This window comes from Pterocles gutturalis, unplaced genomic scaffold (assembly GCF_000699245.1).
Source record: "Pterocles gutturalis isolate BGI_N339 unplaced genomic scaffold, ASM69924v1 scaffold10888, whole genome shotgun sequence".
NCBI classification, from domain to species: domain Eukaryota; kingdom Metazoa; phylum Chordata; class Aves; order Pterocliformes; family Pteroclidae; genus Pterocles; species Pterocles gutturalis.
Genome location: NW_010118083.1, coordinates 1 through 12,354, shown reverse-complemented (window position 1 = coordinate 12,354; position 12,354 = coordinate 1). Strand labels below are relative to the sequence as shown.

At 45.8% G+C, this 12,354-nt stretch overlaps 1 protein-coding gene across 1 annotated transcript; it reads left to right on the top strand.

Moving 5' to 3' along the window:
• The first annotated feature begins 2,554 nt into the window (after window positions 1–2,554).
• Window positions 2,555–4,378, top strand: LOC104463651 (thioredoxin-like). Its single transcript, XM_010076066.1, has 3 exons — window positions 2,555–2,593; window positions 2,757–2,822; window positions 4,316–4,378. The coding sequence occupies exons 1-3, from the start codon at window positions 2,555–2,557 to the stop codon at window positions 4,376–4,378; spliced, it is 168 nt and encodes a 55-aa protein (XP_010074368.1).
• The last annotated feature ends 7,976 nt before the right edge of the window (window positions 4,379–12,354 follow it).

Here is a 12,354-nt window from a genome sequence, read left to right as displayed (position 1 = left end):
TGCTCCAGCTCTCTGATCATCTTCATGGCAATCCTCTGGACCCTTTCCAGCAGCTTGACATCCTTCTTGCATTGAGGGTCCCAGAACTGTACACAGTACTCCAGGTGGGGTCTCACAAGAGCAGAGTAGAGGGGTAGAATCACCTCCCTTGACCTGCTGGCCATGCTTCTCTTGATGCAGACCAGGATCCGGTTGGCCTTCTGGGCCGTGAGCACACATTGCCAGCTCATGTTTGGTTTTTCATCTACTGACAGTCCCAAGTCCTTCTCCTCAGAGCTGGTCTGAAGCCATTCTCTGCTCCGCCTGTATTTGTGCAGGACCTTGCATTTGGCCTTGTTGAACTTCATGAGGTTGACATGGGCCCCCCTTTCAAGCCTGTCCAGGTCCCTCTGGATGGCATCCCTTCCCTCTAGCACATCAACTGTACTACACAGCTTGGTCTCATCAGCAAACTTACTGAGGATGTACTCAACAAAGATGTTAAATAGCAGTGGTCCCACTACCAGTCCCTGGGGAATGCCACTCATCACCAGTCTCCATGCGGACACTGAGCTGTTGACCGCAACTCTCTGAGTGCAGCCATACAACCAATTCCTTATCCAGTAGGTGGTCCATCCATCAAATCCATATATTTCCAATTTTGCCACTAGGATGTTGTGCAGGACAGTGTCAAACACTTTGCAGTAGTCCAGGTCGATGACATCAGTTGCTTTTCCTTTATCCACTGATGCCGTAACTCCATCATAAAAGGCCACCAGGTTGGTTAGGCATGATTTGCCCTTGGTGAAGCCATGGTGCTTGCCAGTCACCCCTCCTTCATTTTCCATGTGCCTTAGTAGAGCCTTCAGGAGGATCTGCTCCATGATCTTGCCAGGCACAGAGGTGAGACTGACTGACCTGTGGTTTTCTGGGTCATCTTTTTTACTCTTCTTGAAAATGAAGTTTATGTTTCCCCTTTTCCAGTCAGTGGGGACTTCACCAGACTGCCATGACCTTTCAAATATGATGGTTCATGGCTTGGCAACTTCATCTGCCAGTTCCCTCAGGTCCCATGGACTTGTGCACCTTCAGGTTCTTTAGATGGTCTTGAACCTGATCTTCACTTACAGTTGGTGGATCTTCCTTCTCCCAGTTCTTACCTTCCTTTTCTGTAACTTGGGCGGTGAGGCCAGAGCCCTTGGTGAAGACCAAGGCAAAGAAGTCATTGAGCACCTCAGCCTTCTCTGTATCCCTTGTGGCCATGTCTCCGGTTTCCTTTCAGTGAGGGCCCACATCTTCCCTGGTCTTACTTTTATCTCCAATGTACTTGTAGAAGTTCTTCTTGTTCCCCTTTGTGTCCCTGGCTAGGTTTAATTCTATCACAGCTTTAGCTTTCCTAACCTCATCCCTGGCTGCTCAGACAGCCTCTTTGTGTACCTCCCATCTAACCCGTTCTTGCTTCCACTCCCTGCTTGGTTTTTTTTGTGCCAGAGTAAGTCCAGGAGCTCCTTGTTCGTCGATGGTGGCCTCCTGGCATTCTTGCCTGCCTTCCTCTTTCTGGGGATGCACTGCTCCTGTGCTTGCAGGAAATGACTCTTGAATACAGCTTTCTTGTGTCCCTCTTCCCTCTAGGGCTTTGTCCCATGACACTCTGTCAAGCAGGTCCCTGAAGAGTTTGAACTCCACCCTCTTGAAGTTCAGAGTAGTGACCTTGCTGTGCACCCTCTTTGAGCCCCTAAGGATCTTGAACTCATCCATTTCATGGTCACTACAGCCAAGACTGCCCTTAAGCCTCACATTACTCACCAGCCCCTTGTTGGTAAGGAGAAGGTCCAGCATAGCACCATTTCTTGTCGGTTCCTGTAACACTTGGATGAGGAAATTGTCATCGGTGCATTCCAGAAATCTCTTCAGTTGCTCCTGCCCTGCTGTGTTGTCCTGCCAGCAGATATCAGGGTGGTTGAAGTCCCCCATGAGGACCATAACTTGTGAATGCAAAGTTATTTCTATCTGCTTATAGAGGGCCTCATCCACTTGGTCCACCTGATCAGGTGGCCTGTAGCAGACCCCCACTCCTTCCCCTGCCTTCTCTTTAACCCTGAGCCGTAAGCTCTCTGCAGCCTCCTCATCCATCCCCAGGTGGAGCTCCATGGATTCCAGCTGGTCTCTGACATAGAGGGCAACCCCCCCCCCCTTCTCCCCTACCTGTCTTTCCTGAACAGTGTATACCCATCTATTCCTATGCTCCTGTCTTAAGAGCCATCCCACCACATCTCAGTAATGCCAATGACATCATAGCCCTCTACACACACGGCTGTAACTCTTCTTGCTTGTTCCCCATAGCTCTGTGCATTAGTATACAGGCATTTAAGTTGGGCTGCCATTGGGGCTGGATTACCAGTTGGTGCTCTCTTCCTGGCCTGTGGTCCTACTCCAGGCCCAGGGCATCCATTACTGTCATTGGCCTGGAAGTGGGATGTATTTAGGATCCCCTCCCCCGGCAGTTGTAGTTTAAAGCCCTCATGACTATGTTGGAAAGCTTGTTGCCAAATATGCTCTTCTTCTTCTCTGAAAGATGTATCCTGTTAGCCCCCAGAAGACCAGATTTCTCAAAGTGAGTCCCATGGTATAAATAGCCAAAGCCCTGCCCATGACACCACTCTGTTAACCATGTATTGATTTTCTCAATTCTGTCATCCCCTTTAACTGAGAGGATTGATGAAAACACTGAAAAGCTTCAACATGCACAGCTGAAGATTGTTTTCTGTCTCTTCCAGGATGTTGCTGCACACTGTGATGTGACATGCATGCCAACGTTCCAGTTCTACAAGAATAGAAAGAAGGTAGGCTCTGCTCTTGGAACTGGAGTGGGCAAGCTAAACACTTGAAAGAAGATTGGGAATGATAGACTACATAGCCTGCTTTCTCTTAATATATCTGGGGCACTGCTGACCTTAAGACACTCCTGAGAGTGAGCAAGTTCATGTTGGTGCTGCAGCAAATGTAACATGGACCAGCAGTTAACTGATGAAGCAAACCTTATTGTTCACAGGTAGTGGACTGAGTGTTACAGGTCAGTCTGTCTGCTAGTCTGTCTGCTTGGCACCCTGCTTTTTACTGATTTTGGTTAGTATTTCTTCTCTGGATGCAGCTCATATTCAAGCAGGGACATGGCTATATGTGCCAATGGAATCCCACCCTGACATCAGTCTCTAATGTGGTTGAATATACACAAAGCTGAAACAATTGCTTGGATGCCTTTACATAGGGGTTGTGTAACCTGTGAAGTGGAGGTCCTGTCTCTGTCAGAGGACTGAACTGCCCCAGAGGTGGATGAGATGGGATGCAGACCATACTCTGACAGCATAGTGGGCTGCCTATGTAGGGTAGTTGTGAATGGCTGTTTGTCTGAACTAAAGAATTGCTGAGCTAAATGTGTTATCTTGGGCTTTCAGTTTGCTGAGCAAGTTGAAGGCAGGCTTTTCTAAAGTGAAACAATGCCTGGATGGAGGTTTCATGGCTGAAGGCAATGGAATTATGCCTGAAAAGGTTGTGTCAGATGGTGTGTGACCTTCAGTTCAAATCAATATGGGGCCAAACTATGACTAATAATGAGACTTTGACAGTTCTCTCAGAGTAAGCTTCCACAGCTTCATAATGTAATTGGAAGAATTGTGATATGATGTGACAGTGTGTGAAGGTGATATGCTTAACCCTGTTGTGTGGCTTTTTGTTTTGGGTGACCCTGGCAGTTCTCTGGACACAGTAGTATTGGGCAAGTAGTTTCATAGCCTGTAGTGTCTGTACCTTGCACCCCTGTAGGTACTGAAAGACAGAGCCACTGTTTTTGAAATGTGAATGTTGCCTTTATCTTTCTGCTGTGTAAGTTGAAACAAGGACAATTCTCACAGGACTGGTCTCAAGGACAGGTCATTTGGAGCAATCCTTCCGGAATTTGACTGGTAAGGGTCCTGAGCAACCTAAAGTAACTTTGAGCCACCTTTTGCTGTGTGGTGACCTCCAGAGTATCTTCAAGCCTGTATTTGAGTCCTACATGGCATTGGTTCAGGATCAATTGTCTTTCCCTTGTTTTATATGTAGAAGGCTTCCAGCAGTGGTAGTCTGGAAGTGATCCTTGATGGACTCTTGTGCCAGTTTTTGTCATGAGTTGAGTGGGAGATGAATAGATCAACATTTGCAAAATACTCCCTGATTTGGGGGTGAAAAAACTTCAGTTGTAGCAGAGTTGAGTAGGTGTATATGTGTCTGGATGCTATGCAACTAATGTTATGAAGTGTTGAATGCAACAGTTCTAAAGATCAATCTCTCTTTACAGGTGCAGGAGTTCTCTGGGGCCAATAAAGAGAAGCTGGAAGAGACCATTAAAAGTCTAATCTGATCTCCAGCCATGGAGACATTGAAGCACGACTGCTTCGGCTAAATTATAGCCTGTAACTTTTCTACTTAAAAAATCTGAACAAGCCAGCTAGGTTAAATGATTAAAACTATCCCTCTTGATCTATGTAAATGAGTACAATAAAGTGTAAATTCTTCACTTTTGGATAGTGCACTGTGTTTGAAAATGTCAGGAATTTTGTAATGTTACTGTGTCAGGTTTTGCTGTGTTAAAAGACTAGTCTCTGGATACAAAGACTTGTTGAATGCAACCTGATGATTACTGGGTTATTGCTAGGGGTAGGAAATGGTGTTGCATGGGATAGCAACGACAGTTGCTTTAGGAGAAGTCTGCTGCCACCTTACTCAGCTGGTGGTCACAAGGCTATAATCTGAAGAGCGGCAGTCTGGCTTGAAGATACAGAAGGGGAAGTTTCAGGAGTTGTAGAAAAGAGGGTGGTCACTGGGTGGGACAGGTTCTTTCTTTTGTGACCTCTTTTTAGCTAAACATTCTTTTAAAATTTGTTAAGCGTGATTTTAGGCTTTAAAGCTAAGACTTGGCTTACCAGAATGTAATACCAATTATCAGAACATAATACTAATCCTACTGTGGAAGTGTAAGGTAGGACTTGGAGCTGCTGCCTTTTTGCCTTTTCACTTTTACCTTGCCATTGGTGTACCTTCTGGTTCTGTTAGTAGCAAAGTAGGTTTGGTCTCTGAGCTGCTTTGCTCCTAAGTAATGATCTGGAGCAAATGACTGAAGAGGTAAAACTCAGTGTCATAACTCCAAGATAATTTAGATTTGTGTCCTTGTCACTTTCATTTGACTGCAGATTGCATTCTTAATATACTGGATGCTGCTTTGTGCTGGACTCTGCAGTCCTCCAAATCTGCATCGGGTTGTCTAGGTTAGTGCTGACCTGCCAACCTCTGTGTACCATTCAGCTGCTCTTTCCATGGTTACCACGGAGAACTGCTGTGTTTTGCCACCCAACCAAAATGCCTTTCTTGCTGGCTTGGGTGTGGTCCTGGATAAGAACCCAGTAAATAAGGAAGCAGAGCTGCAGATGGCAGCTATGCCTAAACCTGTGGTTAGGGCTAGGTGAGCTGTGCTGCTCATTGAGTATCACTGATGAAAAAGCAAGACTTCCTGCTACATATGCAGACAATATGGAATGAGTGAGCCTCTTGTCTTTGTGGTAGGGAGCTCATGTGTGACTCAGTCTTACACTCATTTCACAAGCATGCGTGAATTTCCTGGCTCTTGAGGACTGGGGGCCTTTGTCAGCTTGCTGCAAATGTTCCCTATATGAAACAAGATTTTCTTTCTAGTTCAAGAAGTGACAACACTTTAGATCAGGATAAGCCATCAAGGATCTTCTGGGATGTAAGCTCTGGGTTGTGATTATGCAATGAGAAGGACATGCAAAATGTTTCCTGTGCAGCTCTGGCTGTTTGACCAAGAGAAGCACAGCTGTGTGTTTAAAAGACTGTTCACATGGGTAAGTGGGAAACCTTTACCCCGAGTGGTGCCATGGACAGACCTGTGGGGAGAGAATAAAACAAAGCTGGAGCAAGAATGCACCATTAACATCACACTGTCTGCAAACAAGCATTGCTTTTAAAAGCAGTTCCTGGGTGAAATAAGGAAGCTACTAACATGTGCTGCAACATACAGTGTATCTGCTGAGGTGAGGCCAGACTGGGTTGTTCCCTGTTATAACAGGGGAAAGGTGCAGTTAATGGGAAATGCTGCTCATGTGTTGAATTTAATTGAATGGCTTATTTTCTCCTTTAATAAGATGGCACTCTGCAATAGCCTGGAAAGATCTAGATGACAAAAGTGACTGTAAATTCAAGGTGGTGTTAGGAAAATTCAGAAAGGTTGGAATAACCCTTATACTGAAACCAGGGGGTGCAAAGCAGTTCTTACGAGTGCAGTGAGTCTTCAGCATCCTGTGCTGTAGTATCTTCCTGTTCTGAGCACCTGTATGTAGGCATAGTGTGATGAAAATAATTTGCATAGCCTTATTTGAAAGGAGTTGTTCTTTAAGGCTTGGCTCTTTGAGGAATATGCAGTGAGGATCTGTGTGTTAGGTAGACTTTCTATTTAAAGGAACCAGAGAGCATATTTTCATCATAGTTATGCAATAATTTGAGTGTCTGAAGTTGGCCTTTGTTATGGGTGATGGAAAGCAAAGGTTATATCTAGCTGAGACATAAGGAGTCTCTGTTCCTACAGCAACAGTGTCCCTACTGGGAGGAGAGAACCCTAGCTCAGGAGAGGAACTGGACTGAGTCTTCAACAGGCAGAAACATGGAGTTTCAGCCTTTAACAAGGCCTAGATGTAGCAAATAAAAGTTTTGTCCTAAACAGAGTGGGTACAAGTAGTAGCCTTGCTAAAAAAATTGGGCTGTATGCCATGCCACAGGGGTGTTAAGTAATAACCCTGTGGAGCTTGGTGCATTTTTTTTTTTGCTTGCTTGCTTTTCATGTGAAGGAGTGAGACCAGTATTACAATGTGCCAGATGGCAGTGCAGCAGAGTCACTTTCATTGAACTCTTGTCATCTGCTGTTGGCATGAACAAACTCTGCTTTGATCCGGTGACCTGAAAAAATGCCTTTAAGAAGGAAGTGGTAGATGGCCAACTGACTTGCATGTTTGGAAGAAACTTGATGTATGTGGCAGAGAAGAAACAACATATAAAGGATTTTTCTGTGAGTAAGGGCTTCAGGAGGAAGTTCTTCTCCCCTCAGGTAATGACTGCAGTCTATTTCATTTGGCTGTGAAGTGGCTGGGATCTGTGCCTTGCTGTCAAACCAGTAGATCGAGATGTTTTTGTCTGCAGGCCTGTTACATAGCATGCTTTCTTCTAGTGGGCTGGCCAACAGGAAGAGAAGTACTTCCTTGAGCACAGCAATTGGAACACATGGCTGAAATAACTAGGCTTAATGAGAGAGGACTAACGATCATCAAAGGGAGGGCCAAAGGGTCACAGTAAGTGGACAAGGGAACTGTGTGTGACTAGATTGCAGTGAAATAGTGACACTCCTTAACTCCATCCATGTGTTCTGAAACTGCTGTCATGCACTTGAGGATTCTCTTACTCTTAATTCATCAGAACTAGCTGGATTTAATAAGGACAAAAACCACCTTCTGTTGTTTTACCAATACCAACAAACTGGCTTAGCAGCTCCTCTGTGCTGTGCTCTATGACATGCAACTTTCAGTCATCCAGTGAATTGGCTTGAGGAATATGCTGGTGAAATCCCTGTTAGGCTAACTTTGCAGTGCTGGTCCCTGACCCTTGATGAAAGGTAGGACCCAGTGACTGGTGGGTTGACCTTGGGTAGCTGCCAGGTGCCCACCAAGTCTCTCATCACTCCACTTCCTCAGCAAGGACACGGGGAGAAAATGTCATAAAAGCTTCTGGCTCCAGAAAAGGACAGGGAGATCACTCAGCAATTACCATCGTGGGTAAAACAGGCTCAATTTGAGAAACTTAATTTATTGTAGTAAACAGAGTAGGACAATAAGAACAAACATATAAACTTTCCCTTACCTCTTCCTTCTTCCCAGGCTCAGTTTGACTCCTGGCTCTTCCAGCTCCTGACTCCTGAGCAGTGCAGGGGGATAGGAGTTGCAGTCAGCTCGTAACATGTCATCTTTGCTGCTCCTTCCTCCCCGTGCTCTTTTGCTGCTCCAGTGTGGGGTCTGAGAGATACAATCTTTCAGGAAGGGATTGTTCCAGTGTGGGTCCCCCATGGGCCACAAGTCCTGCCAGAAAAGCTGTTCCAGCCTGGGCTTCTCTCCACAGACTGGAAGTCCTGCCAGGAGCCAGTTCCTCTGTGGGCTGCCCACAGGCTGCAGCTTCCTTAGGGCACATCCACCTGCCCTGGCGTGGACCTCAATGGCTGCAGGGGCACAGCCTGCCTCACTGGTCTTCACCCTAGTCTGCAGGAGAGTATTTCTTCTGGTGTCTGGAGCACCTCCTTCCCCTCCTTCTTGCCTGACCTTTGTGTCTGTAGTGTGGTTTTTCTCACATACTTGTGCTCCTCTCTCCCTGCTGCTGTTGTGTAGTTGTGGGGTTGGTTTTTTTTACCTTTTCTCAAACAGGTTATCAGAGAGGGCTCACCTTTTGCCAGCATCAGGTCTGTCTTGGAGCTGGCTGTTACTGGCTCTGTCTGAGGTGGTGGCCACTTCTGGTGTCTTTTCACAGAAGCCACCTGTGGGTTTCTCCCCCCCTATCCCTGACTACCAAAACCTCCTATGTAAACCTAATACACTAACATGCTGACAACAGGCAGTGCGGGACCAAGAGGGTACCAGGTTTAGCAGAGGCCTGGCAATAGCATGGAGTCTCTGCTCTCCCATCTGAAGTAGTAACTGTATACCAACTCTACCTCAGCTGCTGAAACCTTTGTAGGTCTCAGAAGACCAAGACCAAAACCATGGTGGGAGTCTGATAAGGAGCTCTGGGGAGGCAGTGGGTGCTGTAGTCAGTTTAGCTGAGTGGAGGCTGAACTGTATGCTGGCATCCTTATTTTCAGTTGAGGTTTTATGCAGGTGAGAACCATACCAGACAGATGCCTCCAGATCAGGTGAGAATCAACTACATGAGTCTGAGGAACTTGACCAAGTCTAGTGGGGATGTCAGGGAAGCACATCCCCATGAAATGCAATTTTTCCTCCTCTGGAGAAGGAAAGCTGAGGTGATCCATGTTGGTAGATAGACAAGGTAAAGTATGCATGAAGCCTTATCTCAACCTGCATCTGGAGACAAATTTGTGACGTGCAGAGCTCCACAAAGTGGCAGTAACTGTCTATGTTTATACACAGACTGGCTCTGGGAATGCCCTGTGCTTTTCTGTCCCTGACGGCATGGGGGTGATGGCAGTATTGCTAGGTAATGGGCTAGAGGAGGATGCATGAGGGGTGGGTTCCTACTCTCCAGGTGGCGCCATCTGCCTGGCCCCCAGGAACTGGTGCATCTGGAGTAGGGTGAATGTGGCAGATGTGTGAACAGACTCTAGGGAGGTGGAGAAGCCAGGCATTGGGTCCAACTGCATCCACACAAGAAGAGTTTTAGACCAGGCTTGGGTTATCTCCCTTCTGCTTGAGTCAGTTCATGACACTTCCTCCGGGAAGCAATCAGGTTTGGTTTTTTGCCTTTCTTTGCATCTGTTTCTGGTTCCTCAGAGAGAAGCCTGGGGGAAGAGCAAGGGCTACCACTATGAACAGCCCTCTGAACAGTGAAGCTGGCTGATAAGGGAAATGCTGTGGTCAGGCTCTCCCCAAGGACTTTCTGCTTACTAGGAGAGCCTTGGATTTGATTCAGCTGGGTAATGGGGCTCACATGAGAATGGATGCTGTGGCTGGCCTGTGTTGTCCTGACTGCTCCAGTGGGCACCTATGCTGGATGACTATGGGAGAAGCTCAGCTGGCAGCCATGCACTCTAGGAATAGCACCTCAGTTTCAGCAACCCACAGCTCTTTGCAGCAATTCCCAGGGTTTCCTGAGGCTACCCATGGTGTGGCAGGCCATGGTGTACTCCTCAAGGCTTGCCCCTGTGGTGTCCTGAGCTCACGGTGGTTATTGCCACCAGCCCCAGCTTGAATTTGCTTAGGAATAGGACACAAAAGTTCCAATACTTATTAGACTGGAACACCTCTAGAGACTTTCATTTTGCACAGGCAAGCATAAGATGTTAAACTGTTAAACTCACTGCTCTAGAAATATTATATGTATAAATGAATACCTATTTAAGCCAACAGATTATGAAGCCTGTAGCTGTTTACATTTAAGATTATTAAATAAAGTCTTCCTCTTGCTCATATATTACAGTCTTAATGAAATGGGATCCTAAATGGCCTCAGAAATCCCCCTGTCAAGCCTACTTGTTAAGTGTAGCTTATGCAGTAGCAGAGATGTGGCCAGGTGGACCAGAGAAAAGCAGTGTAAAAAGACTGGATGACTATCAGCACAGCCCCAGCTGCAGGGCTACTGAGGAATGGGTACTGCACCCTGGGCGGAGCTGACACCCTTTTCACAAAGTTCACAGTGGGAAACCACCCTGAGACCTTGGGACATTGCCAGACAACAAAGGATAGAGTTGTCATTCATGTGCTGGCAGTGTTTGCAAGAAAATTTGGACTTTTGGGAGGAAATAGTTATGTTCCCCAGTGAAGTTAAGAGGTGTGGCAGATGGGAGGGGAGGGACAGTGCATGGGTTTGGTTTTTTTTTTTTTTTAATTATTTGGGGGTAAAACAGCCTTGCCAAGTCAGCTGCAATTAATGAAATATGAAATCTATACACTGATAGCAAGGGGAACATACAGGTCCATATTTCATGAGAAAACAGGCTGAACCAGAATTATTCTGACAAATCTTTCTGCAACTCTGACCAAGACAGGAGCTCCATGTGGCTGTTCTTAGTTCATTCCCAAATCACAACTTGACTTGAAACAAGAGATGGTAAATTCACTGGACTTATGACAATTGATTTTTTTAGGACTTGCAAGCCCTCTAAAAATTTCTCAGTAAAAAACTGCCAAACCATCAGAGCAGATACTGACAACAAACTCACTTTTCTGGCTTCCCATCTTCCATGCTGTGCAGCAGTATGAATCCACAGATTTTTCTCAGGGGCCAGCTGAAAACCACAGCACTGGAGCTAGCCCAAACTGGCAATTTGTTCTCCTCAGCAAACCTTATAAAGCAACCAGAACTTCTCCCCTAGTTTTGCCAAGGTGCATTATTTCCCCAGTGGCCATATTTTACGCCATGTGTTTTGTTCAGTCCATGCAGCAACTATCAGTTGATCTACATCTTAAGTAAGCAATTTCTTCTTGTTGACAGACAGAACATCTAAATGTGGCACTGCAAAGACATTAAGGCTACTTAGCATCCCTCTTCACAGATCAATAATGAGAGCTAAAAATTAATGAATTCCTTCCTCCACAGCAGTTCAAGATGGATCACCATCAGCTTCAATACTTGTCTGTATCCTGTAGTAACAGGTTCTTGTTCTGGCTTTTTCAACACATCTAAGATATGTATTGTTGCTAATCTGTGTGTCTCCTTTGTTTAGCACCATGTGGGTTCTGGACACCAATTTAACACAGCTAGGGCCAGCACGGTGATCTCACCTTCCAGGAGAGCCAGAGTGAACACCATGGCAAGGTCAACTCTAAGCTTGGACACCAATGGCCAAATTACTCAAGGAAATTAAGTGAGCTATTCATGCCACCCATACTGTGAGATCTGCTGGGATAAATAAGTGCTTGCAATATTTTAGCCATTCTGTATTAACTGCAAGGAAGTGAAGTGGAGGGCATTCCACAAACAGAACTATAACAGAAGCAAAGTATCCATTAACAGATCTGTTTTTTCTTTCCATAATCTCAGAATAACTGAGTTATCTACATTACCTGATGAAAGTAAGAAAAAAAAAAAAAAAAAAAAAGCCAGCTGTGTGAGGAAGCTAGGAACCCCCAGGTGTTGTTAGCCTGTTCTTTGCTCCTTGATATTGGTTTAAATAGTCCCTCTTGCTGAGTTCTGGGCCAAATCATTATGTAAAAATTAGTCACCAGATGTGCCATCAGCTGGCAAAGCTTTTGGAATTGTTTTTCCTTTCTACAAGCCAACTCATAGGAAGGTTCAAGCTGCTATTACAGTTCTGATGAGGTCCAGCAGTTCTAAGGCTTTTTTGTGTAGCTTTGAGAAGGGACTCTCAAGCTCTTCAAGAGCAAGGCCATTGGCACATACTTAACACTTATTAGCTGCTTATCATTGCTAAACGTCCAGTATGGGAAATAAACAAGAGGAGCTGGAGATGTGTGCACACCTGCAGGGGTATGGTCTTATTGGCATTATGGAGACGTGGTGGGATGGATCATACGACTGGAGTGTTGGAATGCAGGGATACAGGCTCTTCAGGAAGGCCAGTCAGGGGAGACAAGGAGGGGGTGGTGCCCT

Bases quoted from the DNA above. Each gene is read 5' to 3' on its own strand.
- LOC104463651 (XM_010076066.1), top strand. From the start codon at position 2,555: ATGTATCCTGTTAGCCCCCAGAAGACCAGATTTCTCAAA. The intron at 2,594-2,756 runs GTGAGTCCCATG...TGTCTCTTCCAG, and splicing joins AGAAGACCAGATTTCTCAAA to GATGTTGCTGCACACTGTGA. The intron at 2,823-4,315 runs GTAGGCTCTGCT...CTCTCTTTACAG, and splicing joins TCTACAAGAATAGAAAGAAG to GTGCAGGAGTTCTCTGGGGC.